Consider the following 17,865-nt stretch of genomic DNA (forward strand, 5'->3'; position numbering starts at 1 on the left):
TTTTGAGGGCCACAACTCAAAAAGGGAAATGGGTTCAAGCTGAACTGCAGAGAAGAGGAAATCAGGGATGAAACTGCTGAAACGCTCATCAACACTGACCTCTAGTGGCCTCTTTCAGCAACAAAAACACAGTATTTAGAGATACCGTTGCTTTAAAACCCAGATTGTGCCACTGTTATACTTGAGCTGAGTGTTTTACTTTACAGAAATCACTATTTATCCCACAATGCACTACATGACCAAAACATAATGACCACATTTCACCATTTCACACAGCAAATGTTATTTAATGCAACAAAATAACAAGCAAATGCTGTTGTGTATTTGCTTTAAGCTTTTTGTAATTAACAGTCTTTTGTACACTTTTTATTTGCAAGTGTTGCATATTTTTCTTAGATATCACATCCTTCACCTATAATGAAGTCTGTGATATCTGCTGTATTTGGTGATTAATAAAATACAGCACCAAATACACCAGAAAATGTAATTTTCTCATCTGGTGTGCCTGCTGGGCCACTGTGACAGCAAACGACAATCTTTTATTATAAGAGCAGGTGAGTAAAGGTTGTAGCTCAGTAGTTGACAAAGTACAAATTCTTCAAATAAGTTAATTTTTTGTTGCAATATCATGATTGTATTCTAAAAAAACAAAAAGGGTAACACCGAATCAGTTCGGAAAAATCAGCTTTGAGTGCTAGTTTTTATTTTTATTTTTTATTTTACTAGTGATATATTTATTAGCATTCATGCAATTGCCATTTTGTACAACCAACTTTTCACCAAGAGGACAGCAGCTAGCAGGCTGGAGCAGACAGGAACAAAGATCTTTGCCTATTCCTGTTTGCAAACTCTATTTGGATCTTCCAGAGTTCAGGCTCCTGTCTTCATTTCTCATCTACATATTCTCAATGGTTAAGATCTGAGGACTGAGATGACTGTGAAAGAAGTTTGGATTTGGGTCTAGTGAAGCATCTTTATGCTCATATGGCTATATGTTTCAGATCTTTATTCACTTTAAAGACACCATGGTGATCCAATTCAGTTTCCTGCTAGAGGCCGGGATATTTTTATTTAAAACATTCTGGTATTTCAGAGTTAATAATGCAGTAGACTCTAATAAAGACCCCATGGGTTATATATATATATATATACGTGTGTTATATCTGCATAAAGTTAAATTCTCTATTATGTCTACTTGAAAAACGATCCCACCATCAAAACAAGCAAATCACAGTAATCACAAATTTATCAAAAAGCATTTGGATACTGAATTAAGGATTCCTTGAGGGTTTCCACAGAAAACACCTGGGAAATCACCTCTACAGAGCAGTGCCTCCCACACAACCACTTGGCATGTAAATAGTATATAATAGATGTCAGTGATAGCCAAACACACCACTCTTTTCTCTAGTTCCTTAACATTAAGCTTTGGCAGTCATTTTCGGCATCAGTCTCCACATCGGCCTCACCGTGGGCTCTGCTAACACAACCTCATCTAGCACAGTGATTAAAAGAATGAGGCTCTTTTGTGAAACCATATTTACAGGGAAACACCAAGTCATGTGTTAGCAATGAAACGTTCCCAGTCTGGCCATCTTAAACAGTAAAGTCTGCTTTGAAAAAAAAAAAACAAAAGAAAGAAAGAAAGAAATGCCTCAGGTACATTTATTTCATTCTAATTGTTTGACGGTGATAATAAGGGTCTTCGTGTAAAATAATTATTTCTTAAAATGTGATTTAATTTCTTTATTTATTGTACTTTTTTGCTAAACAAATTAACTCCAATAAAAGCCTAGATTTTCCTAAAGTGATCAATGGGATTATGCTACTGCATTAAAAATTAATTTGTGTCAAGACATGTTAAACATCAGTGTTGCCATTGCATGTTATTACTGGTTCTGTTGATTTATCTAAACTTAATAACAAAAACTTAATTAAAAAGTTGCTCTTTACGCGACAGTGGAGCCATTCTTTTGCAGTATTTCAACTCTATTTCTTCAAACAGCGCACTGTGCTGTCCCAAGCAGAGATGGTCGAATTGATCTAAAATATCAATATCAATAACAAGTAAAATATAACTATCAAATCGATACTAGTTAAGTAAGATCGATACTTTAGTTTCAAATTCGCTCATGAAATTTTATTATTGTTTCTGTTTATGATGTTAATATATTATTAAAGTATTTTGTAGACACCTTTAAAATGTATCCAAATTATGTCCCAGATTTGTGGTTGGTGTCCCAGGTTGGTGGTGGCGTACCATCAAAAATTCTTCCTGTAAGAAACATTTATGAAATTGAACATGGAAAGCCTTTCGGATGAGAATAACTGTGGAACCGAAAAGTGAATAAAAAGAGCAGTTTAAGTGAATTTTGTTTTTATTAATTGCTGCATTGCCACAGGAAATGCTTTAGACAGGTGTTTCACACAGGAAGCTCATTGGTTGTGCATGGTCTTTTACCACAGTTTCTATATCTCCATTTAATACAAACTTATAAAGTTTTGAGACTGGAGCCGTTTTAAGAAGGAACCCTTGAAGATCAGCTCTAAGCTTAAACCTCCTGCATTAACTAATAAGTATTTATATTAAAGATGCTGAGCAGATATTAAAGTTTCTTTACACAACCTCACATCTTAACCATGAAGTATCATTTCAGGTGGCATAAAGTCATAATATTAACATAGACTATGTAATGTTGAGGAAATGTGGTGTGTTGTTTTAAAGTTCTTTAGCTGAGTTTTCAGGCGTGTGCACATTTTCTGTTTGAGTGTCTCTCCATTTCCTCCTCCTTGATGTCACTTTCCTTCCCCCGTGTTTATGCTGCACACTCAGTTCTGTCTCCCCCCGTTTTTCTCTGGGAAAGCGGAGCCGTCCGGACACGCCGAGCAAAATCTAATTGTAAGTCATTGCTGTGTGAAGGTGGGGCTCCTCTGGGTGTGTGCGCTTTTCATTATCTATGACTCTGGTCTGCACATTCCTACGCTGTGCATCATCTGTTCCTTCACAGGAGTGGTGACAACCCCAAACAGAATAAAAATAGACAGAGCAGGAACCTGATCCGTATTTTGAGTTCTGATGAATTTTGTACCAACTCTCCTTTTTATTCCTTGTGGGTAGTTTCCCAGCCCCAGACCAGCTATATTACATTCTCGAATAAAATACAATGCAGTCGTAGAAGCAGTCAAGACATATTTGTCTCACATTTTAAACAACAAAACAATCAGTTTAAGGTAAATAAAGAGAAAAAAACGTAACTTCTTCTACATAAAAACTCTTTATTGCTTAAAAATACACAACCTACCAAAAATACCTCAGAGAACAGAAAGAAAAATATTAGATTTCTTTTTAATACAGTAAAGCACTGATGACTTACAGTGAAAAGCCCACACTGAACACAAACACTTATGCTCATTAAGGATTAAAACTTCTACCAAATTATAAAATACATGAAACTAAGCAGTTCTGGGCTGGACAAACAAAGTATCAGTAGAAATATTGACTCACCCAACAGAGGAGTTCGTCAGAAATTCAGGATATAAATCTAACAAAGAGGCCTGATCATGTCTGAGCAGATTGGTGCTGGCACGAAGCGGACGGCGTGAGAAAAAACCAGCTGTTCCACTAGCATGAAACGCTCAAGGATTAACCACAGAGAAAACACAAAGGCACCGCTTCTTTTCACACAGTGAGTCATAGTGTTGGAAACTTTGGTCAATGTTTTAACACCAAACCAGCAGCGCCTCTATGGCATTCTTAAAATTCAGGAAAAAAAAAAACCCATTTCACACATTCAATCATATATAACTGATATGAATATAACATATAAAACAAAATTATCTAAATGCATATTGTTCCCTTTTAACCAGTATTGACATCCTTATTGAACGATGGCAGTGTGGATATTGCAATACGTTTCAAGGTGATAAGATTTTTTTATTTTTTGTCTCCTGTAGTGCTTAAATATAATTAATTGCTGCAATAAAAAACAATGAGGGATCTGGACTATTTCTGAGACAGTTGAGCTAAACATCTGCACCAATGTGAATTCAGAACACCTTTAATTCTACTATAGCATAAAGACAAGTCAATTGCATAAGCGCATCAAAACAAACAGACTGTAGATTTATAAAAATGGTGCAAACACTTTTTTAACCAACGCGAACGTTTCTGATGGAACAGATTACTTTCAGCCTCTTCAGGCCTTCCTATCCTTCGTCTGGCAGACTAAACTTGCAGAGTTAATGACACTATGGAGACCCAATACTTGTCAAATTACACGGTACAATGTAGGGTGATAAACATTCATTCATCCTGTGCAAAAAAAAAAACAAAAACCCTGGAAAAAGGTGGTTGTGGTTTATACAAAACTAGCTCCTTTAAAGATAAATGCACTTGGGGCGTTATTGCTTTGAGAATTACATTGTGCGAAATTCTGAGGAAAAAGTATAGAAAGTGTCTAACTTTGTAAAAAAACAAAACACAAAAGGGGGGATTTGAGATGCTGACAAAATCTAAAATCAAGATCTGTGTGCATTAAAGCTCGGGTGGCCCCCAGTTACAGTCCACTATGTTCATGGATGGTAGTGGAGGAATGCTTCCAGTGTTGAACAAAATTTTAGTTTTCAGTGACAGAGAGAAGTGGGGGGAAAGGAAACTACTGTGACTGGGCGGGCCGAGAGATTCTGTCACTACTAACGAGTGATACAGTACTCCATCTTCTCATCTCCGTTTATCTTGCTTATGCAAGAGGTTATGCAGCAGAAGATGAAACTGCAGCCCAAGCAGATGATGGTGGCGCCCCACCCGAACCCGTAGGCCCAGGTGTATTCGTATTCGCCCTCGAAGATCCTGTCGTTGAAATTGACGGGGTAGATGATCAGACCGATGAACTGGAGGAGCGCTGAAGGGACAGGTGAACATGTTTGATCAGTGTTAAAGATAAACTGTTAAGGAAAATGATTAATTTTAGTGCTTAATACAGTTAATCTACGACATGTGTAACAGTTATGTATAATACTCTTATTTGGAACAGGTCTCGTCTGAGATGCAGGGCCCTTTGTCTCCCCCACACCAGAGCAATAAAATTTACATTCCGATGGGGGGGGGCAAGAGACTTCTTGGCGCCAGGGATCGCCCGTACCAGACAGAGATGACCGCGAAGTGGTCCGCCCTCGGACTTAGATAAAAACCAGACACCTTTGCCATGATGAGGGGACTGTCCAAGTTTTCTGAGTCCCTACGGAGTTTCTAATAGGTCAAAGAACGGAACGCCTTTTTTGCATATATTAAATAGGGAAACTCCTCTTCTGTTTAAAAATACCAGGCCAGAAAACGAGTTAGAGTTTTTTCATCTTTTCTCCACGTGGGCGCCTTTGTCTGTCTTATGTGTTTCGTGTGTCTTCCCTTGTGTGTCTTATTTTGTGATAAAATGCATATCTTTGTTCCTCTGCAGCTTTGTTGTTCATTGTTTTGTATGAGATTAAACTCTGTGACGTCAACACGCTTTGTTGTTGTTTCGTTTTAGCAGCACGCGGTCGCTGCACGTCGCCCATGGAGAGCGTCACTCGTCAATCCCGGGCAAGATTAAAGAGGAAAAGAGCCAAACGTTTTGTCCAAAGCTAGCATTAAATGATCCTCTTTTTTAATATTATTCATACACGTTGAAAAACAAATGAATGACTTCATTCTTAGTCACACAGCCATCTGGGCAGGCAGACATCCCTGCTGCTGGCTGCAGCAGCAGGGTGTGGAAAATACCTTCACACAATTATGAGAGAATCACTTAAACAAATCAAAATGTGGAGTTTGTTGATAGCATCCAGTCCTTAGCTTTCAGTTATTTCCATACAATCTTTCTTTAGTTAGGCTACTGTGAAAGTTAGTTGGTTGTGTCTTAATAAAATATGACAGACTTTTTCTTAACCAGTAAGTTAAGCCTGTGTTAATCAGAAACATCAACGAGTTTAAACCGAAACTCTGCCTCTGACAGAACAAAGTGCCAGACTTTTAAACACTTTCCATGCCCTGCTAGTTTGGCCCTGTGCCGCATTTTGAGAATTGTATTTCTGTTTTATCTTTGGTTCCCACGCTCTACCTGGGATCGCTCATGTCAAAGAAAACAGATTAAGCCAGTTGTTGCAATGAGAGCGTCACACCAAACTGGATTTCGTGTTTAACCCTCCCATAGTCTCTGCTGCTCCCTAATTATCATCATATTCCACTTAATTAGACAGAAATGATCCTTATTGCTGTCTAATTCTCTCATTCAGTTGCGGTCACTCCTCCTAGCCTCCTTCTTTTACGTACATACTAATGTTTCACCCCCTATGGTCAGCTCACTGTTTATTGTTGAACAAATTCCCAGAACAATGCTCACGTTTCACCTTTCTCCTGACTAACATCCTTGTATTCAATCAGCAACAGCCACACAAGTCAGAATAAATAAAACTCTGTAAAGTTCTTCCACCCCAAAAGACAAACTGGTTTCTTGCTAATGTAACTGATTTGGATTTAAGTTTAGAAAAAAAATAGGAGAAAAGGCTAGCAAAAGTTTCAAAAACTAGTTGACCATGAGAGCAGATCAACAAATACCATTAAAATATATCTATTATCATTAGTGAAGAAGAAAATCCTCAAAACATGCAACAGTCTGTGATCATGCAAATATGTTTTTGTGCATGTGTGAGTAAAGCTTACCAACAATAAAAAGCAGAACTCCCACGGTAATACAAGCGCCCACACTGACGTCGTTACACAGTGCAACGAGGCTGACGACGAAAGCAATGATAAGGATGAGGAGGCCAATAATCATCAGCGCTGCCACGGCCCGAGCCCAACCTGCAGTCCAAAGGAAACAAACAAACAAACAAACAAAAAACGGTTAATTTTCTCAAGAAGACAGAATTTCAGCAAGATTAAGCACATAAAAGTCAGCAGCTTTAACTCTCAGAGTTCAGGAAGAAAATATTAGCAATAAAACACCTCCAGTTTTATCCCGTCACCCTGGATTTTACATGTGAGGCTACACTCAGACTCCAACTACAGCAACATGTGTAATAAATATCCCCAAACATTGTGTCTTGTTGAAACGGCTTCGTAAATAATTTTTTAATAAATGAATCCGTTTGTGTGTGGAACGCATGTCAGACGGTTTGTTCCTTTGTCATTGTTGCGACACTTTCTCATGCAAAACATCATGAAGTCATTGAGGCTGATAGAGAAAGCCCGTGTGCTTTCAACGCGCAGACGCCACACCCGCCTGTTTTGCTGATGACTGCTTGAAATCGCACCTCCCTCTGTGTGTTTGTGAACAGGACGAACAGTTTGAAATCCATCCCAATAAACGTAAAAGCTCAGGCTGCTGATATGTGCACACATTTATGACTCATACGTTTTTCTCCAAACAGATGTTGCCTGCAGAAGGAATAAAAGGAAAGGATCCATTAATGATAAAGCTAAGTTTAACGTCGAATCTTTAAAAAATAAAAAAAAATAAAAAATTAGGGCCCAATCCGAAAGTCTACTGCTAATAATCGAGTTGTTCTGTATTTTTAACAAAGCTGTTTCCCTGTTACCGGATCAACCCACGCCCTTAAATTATTCACAGCCATGTTGCTCACTGTGTGTTCAGGTAATGTCTGACTTGCCCCAGCCACAGGCATTTCGTCTTCATACATCGACACGTCGGGCTAGTTCGACTGGTTTAGTCCTCCCGCGCCCTCATGATGTTAAATTGCACGCAAGCTCATCGACATCACTGTTCAAAACTGTCAAGTGAGACGAATCGTATTTACTTTCTCCACAGTCGTGCATTTCGGCAATAGCCTAAGAGTAAAAGCTTCAAACCAATGTAAACTTTCTGCCTGGTAGTTACCATGTTTTATTTTGCTGCTGAAGTGATTGCAGTTTCAGCAGTTTTCTAATTTTCAAAACAAACAAAAGAAATGCTAGGAGAAGCAAAAAACACGTCTTTTTTTTTTACGTAACCCAAAAGCTTGGTTTATTGCGTCAAGGCAAAAGATTGATTGTACATCTCTAGTTTAAAACTACCTATCATATTACAATCTTCATTGCAATGCTAGTGTGTGGTAGATGCAATATTTGATAGGATATTACATTTCAAGCAGGTGTTCACACTCTGCAGCTAGTAGGCCGACTATTTCCTCATCTCCTGTATTGGATGTAAATCCGTGGTAGCCAAGGCACTGGAGCTTACAGAGAAAGCTCCAGTGAAGGAAAAGATTGTCAGGAATTGTTATTTCAATTTACAGTAATAGTATAGCAGTTAAATGTTCACCTGACATTATGCAAACCTATTTTAAACTAACACCGAGTAAAAACTGGAGATCCGGTTTGACGGTTGGTTTGAGAAAAGACTAGAACGAGCATCATCGTTCTGTACAGGCAGCCATTTTGAAATGTACAACAATCCGATAGGACTCCACTAAATCTAAAATAGTAGAATATTGGCAAAATAAAGCTGCAACTTTCTTATTTTGTAGTTGTGCTTAGTTAATGTGTTTTCTTTTTATTTTGTAATTGTGCTTACGTAATGCTGTGTTTTTGAACATGTTGTGCTTTTCAATTTGTAGTTGTGTTTAGTGATTTGTTGAAGTTTTGCCCTTCAGGGCCACCGTACATTCCCCTCCAAAATTAGCTTTTCTATTTGTTAATACAAGTTGGACATTGTAGAAAGCAAACAGAAGGACTAATATTAATGGCGAAAATATTTGATTCTGCAGTAACAAATGCGAACAATAAACAAATAAATGAACAATTATTCTTCGTTTTATAATCAATTTTTGGCCAGTAGAAAGGAAAATCTCTAAAGGCAGATGTGATTTCTTTAGCAGACATTTTCTATTAAAGAATTAATACAAATTTAGCCAAATAAGGTTCAAAATTATAGTCTGGCCCAAAAACACAATATCAGTTTATTATAATATCACAATATTTGTAATTCTTTATAAAATTTTAGATTCAAATATATGACATTGCAATAGTAATAATAATAATTAAATCAGCAATGGTAATAACATAACTATACAATATTAAAATAAAATTAGTTGTGAAATTTTCTGGGTGAAGAACAGTCTGTTCCTGTTTTCATTTCTAACTTTGTTATTCAGCTGCTTACTGTCTGTTTTCTCCTTCCAATAGAAAAGTAAGACGTATGTTGCTCTTATGCACCTTTACACAACAGATACCACTATTTACACACCAATAAAACTGCAGCTTTGCAAAGACGTGTTTGTTCATGAACATTCACACGTGATTATATCTTTTTTGAATTATAAAGTTTTGAAAATTATTTTAAAAACCTTCGTATACGTTTCCTCCAGTTTACAGACAATTACTTAAGTATATCAAAAATCTGATCTGCCAGCGAAGGCATTTCTAAGTTTAAATCTTTCCAAAGTGGAAAACATAAAAAAAAAGAAACAATTTTTTTTTTTTGTTTCATTTGAATTTCATAGTGAAGAGGACCACAAACATCTGGCAACTTCCAGGTAAATTTAAGATAGAACTAATGAACCTCTTCTATTAAATAATACCCCGCAGCTAGTGCCATGAGACATAATGAAGTTGTGTTTATATAATTTGATTTCTTTTTCCAAACACGCCCACTTATTAAAAGCATGAAAACTTGTTGGTTCATGGTGTTCTCATGCTGCATTTCCTGGAAGAGCAGCTCCTCTTTCTATTCAGTACTTTGACATTGAGGGTCTTTGAGAACATTCTTATTTACACACTTCAGCTGGGCTCGTTTCCTCGGTATTTCAGATCGACCCTACAAGTATTTCAACCATTAAAACCTCCAGGGAAAAAAAACAAAAAAAAACACAACTCTCTCTTATCCAGCAAGTTGTTTGTTATTTTTTTTCCTTCAGGAAGATGTGTTCATCTTTTGCTTTACTGACTCAGGGAACAGAGGGGATCGTCAGCAGAGGGCAGTTCAAACTAAACACAAGTTCATGATATCCGGTAAAACTCAAAAACAGAGAGGCTAGAGCTGCTGATGTCGGTTCTGTGAAACTGGCTTACAGACAGAAATGGTATGAGAAACCAATTAAAACCCTTTTTTTTTTAAATCAATGTTTAGTGTAAACTGATAAAGATGATATGATGTTCAGATGTTCCTGCCACAACTAATGAATGTTGTCATTATATCCTGTGTTTATTTCTCAGAGAGATAATTGGGTTGTCGATCATAAAAAAAAAAAAAAAAGTCAGGGGAAAAAAAACTAAGTTATCGAAACCTAAAATATAAAATTCAACATATCGCAATGTCTTCAGAAAGTATTACCATCCCCAAAACAGTTGTTGCTACACACAGTTCTGCGTAACTGAAGTGAGAGGAAGTTTTCCACTGAAAAAATCTTAAAAGTGTGGCGTGCGGAGTCCGTACTTTTGCTCCGGTTAACATCTTTGCAGAACTAAAGTAGGGCTTCATAAAGTACCACAAGTTAAAATTCATGATGTAACATTTAGGATGTAGTGATTGCACATTGTTTCAAGAAAGTAGAGAAGAATTTTATTTTAGGAGCTACAAACGTGACAAAAACATGGAAAACTTCACTGAACTGAGTTGGGTTTTTTTTAGTAACTGGACAACCAGTGGCTGCACAGTGGAGTAGTTGGTAGCATTGTTGCCTTGCAGCAAGACGGTCCTGGGTTCGATTCCCGGCCTGGGGTCTTTCTGCACAGAATTTGCATGTTCTCCCTGTGTATGGTGGGTTCTCTCTGGGTTCTCCAGCTTCCTCTCAAAAACATGACTCTCCAGTTTGGTTAATTGGCCTCTCTAAATTCTCCCTAGGTGCGAGTGTGTGTTGCCCTGCGACAGACTGGCGACCTGTCCAGGGTGACGCCCGCCTCTCGCCTTTAACGTTAGCTGGAGATAGACACCAGCAGCCCTCCTGACCCCACTAGGGACAAGGCTGTTAGAAAATGGATGGATGGACAACCAGTTCTGTAAGTATCATTGAAGACTCACATGATGTTAGCGTGATCCCTGATTGCACCAAAGTTTTCTCACTTAATAGAGTTTTAAAGTTTAATGCGATTTAAAATTTCGGGAATACCGATGTTTCGAACAGAACCTCACTAATTAATAATTATGCTGCTCCTATGCATGTCTGTATTCATGCACAACCGAATGTTAAATTGTGAGCTTAGCGTGTTTATTATATACGATTGAATGAATATGCGTGGATGTTCGCAGCAGATCCCGACGTGTTGCAGCTTGCTGTTTTCAGAAGTGAGTGACATGTATCGAGTCGTGATGGAGAAGCAACATCGCTGCCTTTGCTGGTGAGAAAAGGGTTCAGAAAACTCAAACACGAACCTGCACAGCAGACAGACGTCTGCTCTGTTCACCGTCACTGACCTGAGTGTGTGACACCGAGGCATGTGCATCTGACTGGCCCTCTTCACTGAAGGAGAAACTATAAATATGATCCTATCTGATTTTAGCAAGTCAGCCTGTTTGAAATCTGCTTCTCATTTGCATGTTGAGCAGGCTGGTACAAACCTGCCCTACTGCTTTCTCGGTTCGTAGCCAATTCCAGGCCGAGAATTGGTTAACGGAAAGATTAGTCTGGAGATAACGATGTTGAAACCGAAGCACTGCAATAGTATATTTGTTTTTTCCTGTATGCTTGTGTGTTTTTTGGAAACGTAAAAGTTTTTCTTGTCAGCCTGCCTCTTTCCCGGAGGTAGGGAAACACAAGCTTTACAGCAAATGTCTAAAAAGCTAATGATAACAGTCTACCCATTAAACATGTGCTCGTATGAGACTTGCCATGTTGTTTTCACTCCTTGCAGTGTCACTGTATTTTAACACAAGAATAACTACCATTCACATAAACTGGTTCATTAGTCAGACTAGACATGCTGCGGGAAGCTTGCTGTAAGAAGCACGGCTGGTGGCGCGACTGTAATTTCAAAAAGCACAACTGTCCAAGTTTTAGAAAATGAAAATATTTTTCAAGCATATCAGTACATCTTATTTTTTGGACCTGGAAAATTGGTAATAAAGGATTTGAAGTAGAGTCTTCTTTCAGCCAACTGACTAACATTGCGCAGCAACAGGTAGGGGAGGGGAACTACTGTGTTACTGTGAGCTCCAGACAACCAGAGACAGTCCTGGTGACTCCATCACTTTCTATGACATCTCATTAAAAAGCTAATTAATAAGATTTATAGAACATTTTAAAGGTTTTGAACTGTAAATGTCTTAAAAACTTGGTATACCTTCATGATGATAGCATCTGGTTTGGGTTGGTAGCATATTTTGGAGTTGACTTATTTTCGCAATAAAACCGTTTTGGAAGAAATGCATTAATTTTTGACATTTTGATCAAAATGTTTTATGTTATTCTTTCTAACATACTCATTTGAACACAGGCCCCTTATGAATGTTTTTAGTAGGTTTATGACAACCCCTCCTCACTCTCAACTCATAATATATAAACATGTATTCATAAAATATAAGCATATTCTCCCTGGAATACTATTTACTTCCCCAAAAAGCAGTCAAACCAATCTTTTAACCCACGACTGACTTATCAATCGTGGATCTTTTGACAGATCCTTAAACAAAAGCAAAAACTTGAGATGCACCGAGAATCAACCAGTTTCCCACGACTGGCTCTGTTGAGCAACATGGATCCAAAACTGAAACATCAGCAGAAGGTTTCTGTTAGGTAAATTGCATATATTATTATCAAATATTTGTTGTTTCATGTGCCTTTATAATGTTCTTGTCTTATATGCCTTTATTTGTTTCATCTTAGCATAAAGAAAGTTTCTGTGTTGTTGAATTACTTTGATTCCTTTCTCAGAAGGCCTCTCTGAGGAAGAGCAGAGACAACCGTTGTCAACAGGGTTATCGCTCAGCAGAAACCTCTGCATCCTTGACCTGTTAGATGGCTATAAAACCATCGCTGTGAAGACGTACAACTTGCTCTGTGTTATCCTGTGTCTGGAACAGAATAATCTAGTGTGTAGATACCATGTGTTTTGTTAGTGACTAGCATTTGCGTTGCATTTGCGAGTACAAAAGAATCTAACTCTCTTGTGTTTGTTAAATCTGTCTCAATAGGTGTTTAAACCTGACAGTTTCTCTGCTCATTAAATCCATCAAAAACAATAAACCTACATCAGAGTTTGGGCTGCAAAATCATCAACAAATAGCTTGTTGAATGTTTTTTTATAATACAGCGAAGGTGTATTGTAAGCCTGGCGGGCCATCAGGCTAAGCGTTGCTTCTTTTTTTCTTTTTTTTTCAAAAGTCTTTTTAAAATGTTTGTGTTTTTAAGACTTTATAGTCGATGTTCAGGTATTAATCTTTCAATCTCCACAGTTATCAAGTGGTATTTTAAAATTTCCTGCCAACTTTAAACATTTTTTTAACTCAAAAACTCGACGGGCCGCTGGAGGAATGACTGCCCTAGCGCTCAACTTAACAAGTTTTCTGGGGGAAACCTGGTTAACGACACTGGTTTTGAAACATTAAGAAGGAGGATTTTTGTTTGTTTTTGTCTTTAATTTGTCGCTTATATCACAAATGTCTCTTTTTACGTGTTGTAACATTCAGCCCCCCCCCCAAAAAAAAGTTGTAATCAGTGCATCTCCAGCATATGTATCTTATTCTACAAATGAAGTGTTTTGCTAAAATGGAAAACTTTAACTAAAGTAATGACTTTAGAATAATACAATAAATCTTAACTTGTTTCTTGTGCGACTCTTTGTGAACCCCCCGTCCCTTTCTTTGCTTTAAATCTCTGAGTGTAGAAATGAAGGGAGTAACAAAAAAAGTTAATTACAGAGGAGAGACCAAAGTTCACTCTGGCCCGACAGCCTGCAGGACTTTCCCAGCCTGAGGTTTATGGTTATCACAGACTTCCTCAGGTTACAGTTTAACGCAGCGTCTCTAAAAAACACAACACTTACTCTCGTCCATCAGGCTCATACAGTCCGATTCATCGCCCATCCGTCGGCAGTCTTTCCACATGCTGGAGTAGTGCGTATTGTCCCGGTCCTGGATCCACCCGGACTGGGCCGCGATGGCGATAATGTCAAAAATTATGGCGAAAATCAGCAGCAGGGGCATGATCCACCTGCACCGCGGGTAGGCGAGCCCACAGCGGAACATTTTTTGCTCGAAAGGTGTACGGAGAAGGTCGCTGGGGAGGGGGGAAAAATTAATGAAACAAACCGGGAGTCTGTTCGAGCTGCGTCTGCGTGTGTCCTGCGAGTCTGTTCACACCGCGAAGAATCAGACGGTGAAAGTGCGGCTGGTAGATAAGAAAACCTGCCCCACCCGAATGAGAAATGCAGTCGACGACCAACCCTGGGTTGGGCTGAAGAAAGGTGGCCCTGCCCTCAGTGTCGGGTTACACACAGCGACTGAACGGGGTCCCGTTAAAAAAAAAAACAAAAAAACCTGGACTGATAAAAACGTAAAGCTGGACTCCTTCTAACACACGGCAGGTATTTTAAAGGTGCAAAGGTGATTTATGAGGGACAGCAGAGAAGCGAAAAAAAATCAAAACAGACGGACGCTGCGGCGCAAGAAGCTGCCACAAGATGGCGGACCAGCTCCGCAATAAACTCACGGTTCCTTTGACACCAATAATACACACTCTCTCACACACACACACAAAAGTTGGGATAAAAAGAAAAAGCTGCCTAAAACACAAACATATAAGTAAGGTGTCCCTGGAAGTATAATAAAAAGAGCAACAGGTGACAGTTGAAGGTGTTTGACTGAGTCAAATGGGAGTGTCCCAAAGGGTGTGGCATTTTACCAAGAGGAGGAGGAGGAGTGGCGTCATGTGGTGATGTACTACAGGGAATCATCAATTAGTTGCAAAACCAACAAGAAATTTGGTGTTTCGAAATATACACGGCAAGATGTTATGGGAAGATATGCTCCAGATGAAAATCTCAGACGACATGACACAAAAGACATATGTGGGTTCATACCAGATGGTTATTATATGTTTTGGATATTTATGCTTAATTATTACAGCTTGTAAAAATACCCCACACAACTTGGACTTAATGGAAATGCTGTGACCCAGGCATCTAATTCAACATTTTGCTCCCGTGAAACTTGCTCAAATCTTGATTCTTCCCATTTTTTTCTGCTCAAGAAGAAAAGTACACTTGCTGATTAATGTATCCTCCTCATGACAAAGAGATAATTAGTTTTTTCGCCTTAACTGTCACTGGTTATAATAACATTATATACAGAGCTCAATTATCAGCATAGCTTTTGAATTGCTGAGTCCTCACTGAGTCAACTTCGTCTGAGTCCATGGTAATAAAACGTGGACTGATCCCTACTGGTCAGGGGTGTGTCTCTTACAACTCCTCAGCTTGAGGAGTTGCAGTTTCTTACTCACGAGAAAGTGTAAAATGAAGTGGAAGGTAGAAAGGTGAGTCAGAATTTTGTTTGAAGAAGTGACAGTATTGCTCAAAGGCGCAACTGTGTTTTAGATTTACTGCTCCATTTACTGTCTAATCCTCACCAGTGGTCATGCGATAGGGATTACAACCACAAGTGAAGAAAATCCAGGTTTTGTCTCAAAGTGGTTAGGCTCACATTTACAGCAATTCCTCTCTGCAGACCCAGAGAGAGAGACAGAGAGAGAGAGAGAGAGAGAGAGATCTGGCTCCTGACCTTAAATAAACTGAATATTATGGATGGAGGAAGGATAATGCAACAAGAAAATCATTTGAAATCTATTGGGAAAATCTTTTGCACAAGGTCATTCATACAGATAAATCTAGTCTCAGCTTGTTCCTATAGGAAAACCAGAAATACCTTTGATAAGCCAGTTTTATAGCATTAGGACATCAGTGCATATGTAATACATAATTTAACAGGAGAAAAACCTGCAGACATCACACTGATGACTTTTGCCAGGCGGTCCTTGGTATTTGATAGATGCTGGTTTGCATAACTACATAACCACAAACACACCAAATGCTTGTGTGTTTTTTCCTTAATCTGCTAGAGATTTAAATTGGAGCTGTGAATAAGGATTTGCATCTCTAAGATTCCTTAAAAAGGCTTTTACAAGTTGCGCTGAAACTGCTCCGACTGCTTGCAACTATTCAAAAAGAGGAGCTAACCTTGAGTCAATTGCACATTGTGAGGGAAGTAATAACTTAATGTCTATCGATGTTAAAGTGAGGTAAATTAAGCAGCACAATTGCTCGACTCCAACCAGTAAGCAGCTTGGTAAAGGAAATACTTGTAAATAACACTTTCTTCTAATGTGGAAATTCTTATGGCTGTTTCTGTTTTGTGAAACAGTCAGCCCTTATGGGTTATATTCAAGACTAAAGGCCTACAGTTAATGAACTGACCTAATACATTCCTAACATGCAAGTAGTTTGCATGTAGATGTTACACTTCTTTTATACTTCCTTCCCAGTTGCACATTTCTTTAGATCTGAGTATAAAAAAAATAAAAAATAAAACCTGTGCAGTATTTCTATCTTGTGTTCTAAATTTGCCCTTACTGTACACTGTTATTTATTATTTTACCTTTGTGTGAATCGTCATGCCTTCTTACGTCTGTCACTTTTTCCTCTATTGTTTTCTCTGCTCACTTTGCCTCTGTGTTTTCCCTAACCATTCAAACAATCCAGAATTACCTGTAAGCCTCTCTGTGTTTTATATCTATGAAAACAAAACAACTGTTTTTAAACTTGAAGGAGAATGTGCATGTGGAAACAAGAACTGCTGTTTTTTTATTAGCCGCTTACCTGCAATAAGACTCAGCAGAATAAGGGAACATTTCTTGCTTCACTGTTGTTTTAGTAGTTAAATCAGTGCAGTAACAAAACAGCACGGCAATAATGCAAGCTCAAATTATCTCAAATTTATTTAGAAAGAAGACGTTTATTTAAGTGTGCATGGTCAGGTTAATAGATACACGACCAGAATGGAAGACTAAATATAAAGCAGAGAGATAACAGGCAACATAGTGTAGTAAACACAGATGAAAACCCAGGAAGCTACAAAAAAATTAAACGCCAAAACAAACAAAACCTTGATAAAGAGAAAGAAAATCTGACTGGTCTAATATAAAACTAAGCAACAACAAAAACAATATAGAAAATTCAGAACAAGGTTAGGTTAGGCAAGCGCAAAGAGGGTAACAATAAAGAACTGATAAGAAAGAAAGCAAGATATGGCAGAGTAATAGTGCCAGTAGTGCTAGAATGAAAAAGGAAGTTCTGACGGTGAAGATCATGAAACCAGATAAAGGCAACTGAGGACATCTAGTGACAATCAAAGGAAATGCAATTTACACATTTCATTACCCAGGACAAGAAGCAAGATCGCTTTACAAAAAAACTTCATCACCAGGTTCTGGCAGTTCACCTACTTACAGTACTTCAAAACTGCAGGAGTAACATGAGATTACAACAAACACGCTGCAAGGTTACGTTCAGTCTGTCTACATTCACAGTCATGCAAAGTTGAATGTTAGAGTAAAACGTGGCAGCAAATGCCTTAAAACATTCAGAAATGTTTAACATAATACTTCAAGAGAATATAATGACCTGTGTTAAATAATAAAATAAACCCATCGGAAATACTTAATTAAAATTGCAAGGAAGAAAATAACATCAAAATGTTTTTTTTTTTTTAAAAAAAAACACCAGACATGACTCTTAAACAAACGATCAATTTTAGTGCAGTATTGGTTCAGATGTTGCTTCACTTAATGGTAAAAATTAAAGGTAAGCAGTACAGACATTATTATCTAAGTCTTTCTATTCTACACACAGAGTGATATGCTTGAAACATTTATTTATGTTCATTTTAATTATTAAAAAAC

The 17,865-nt window shown here is 38.1% G+C and overlaps 1 protein-coding gene across 1 annotated transcript; it reads right to left on the reverse strand.

Annotated features, from left to right (window-relative positions):
• Positions 1–3,256: 3,256 nt before the first annotated feature.
• perp (PERP, TP53 apoptosis effector) lies at positions 3,257–14,331 on the reverse strand. Its single transcript, XM_005815707.3, has 3 exons — positions 13,955–14,331; positions 6,698–6,838; positions 3,257–4,901 (listed from the first exon to the last, which is right to left on the reverse strand). Exons 1-3 carry the CDS (start codon positions 14,154–14,156, stop codon positions 4,693–4,695), a joined length of 552 nt encoding a protein of 183 aa, XP_005815764.1. The 5' UTR covers positions 14,157–14,331; the 3' UTR covers positions 3,257–4,692.
• Positions 14,332–17,865: the final 3,534 nt, after the last annotated feature.

The sequence above is a fragment of the Xiphophorus maculatus genome, chromosome 22 (genome assembly GCF_002775205.1).
Source record: "Xiphophorus maculatus strain JP 163 A chromosome 22, X_maculatus-5.0-male, whole genome shotgun sequence".
NCBI classification, from domain to species: Eukaryota; Metazoa; Chordata; class Actinopteri; order Cyprinodontiformes; family Poeciliidae; genus Xiphophorus; species Xiphophorus maculatus.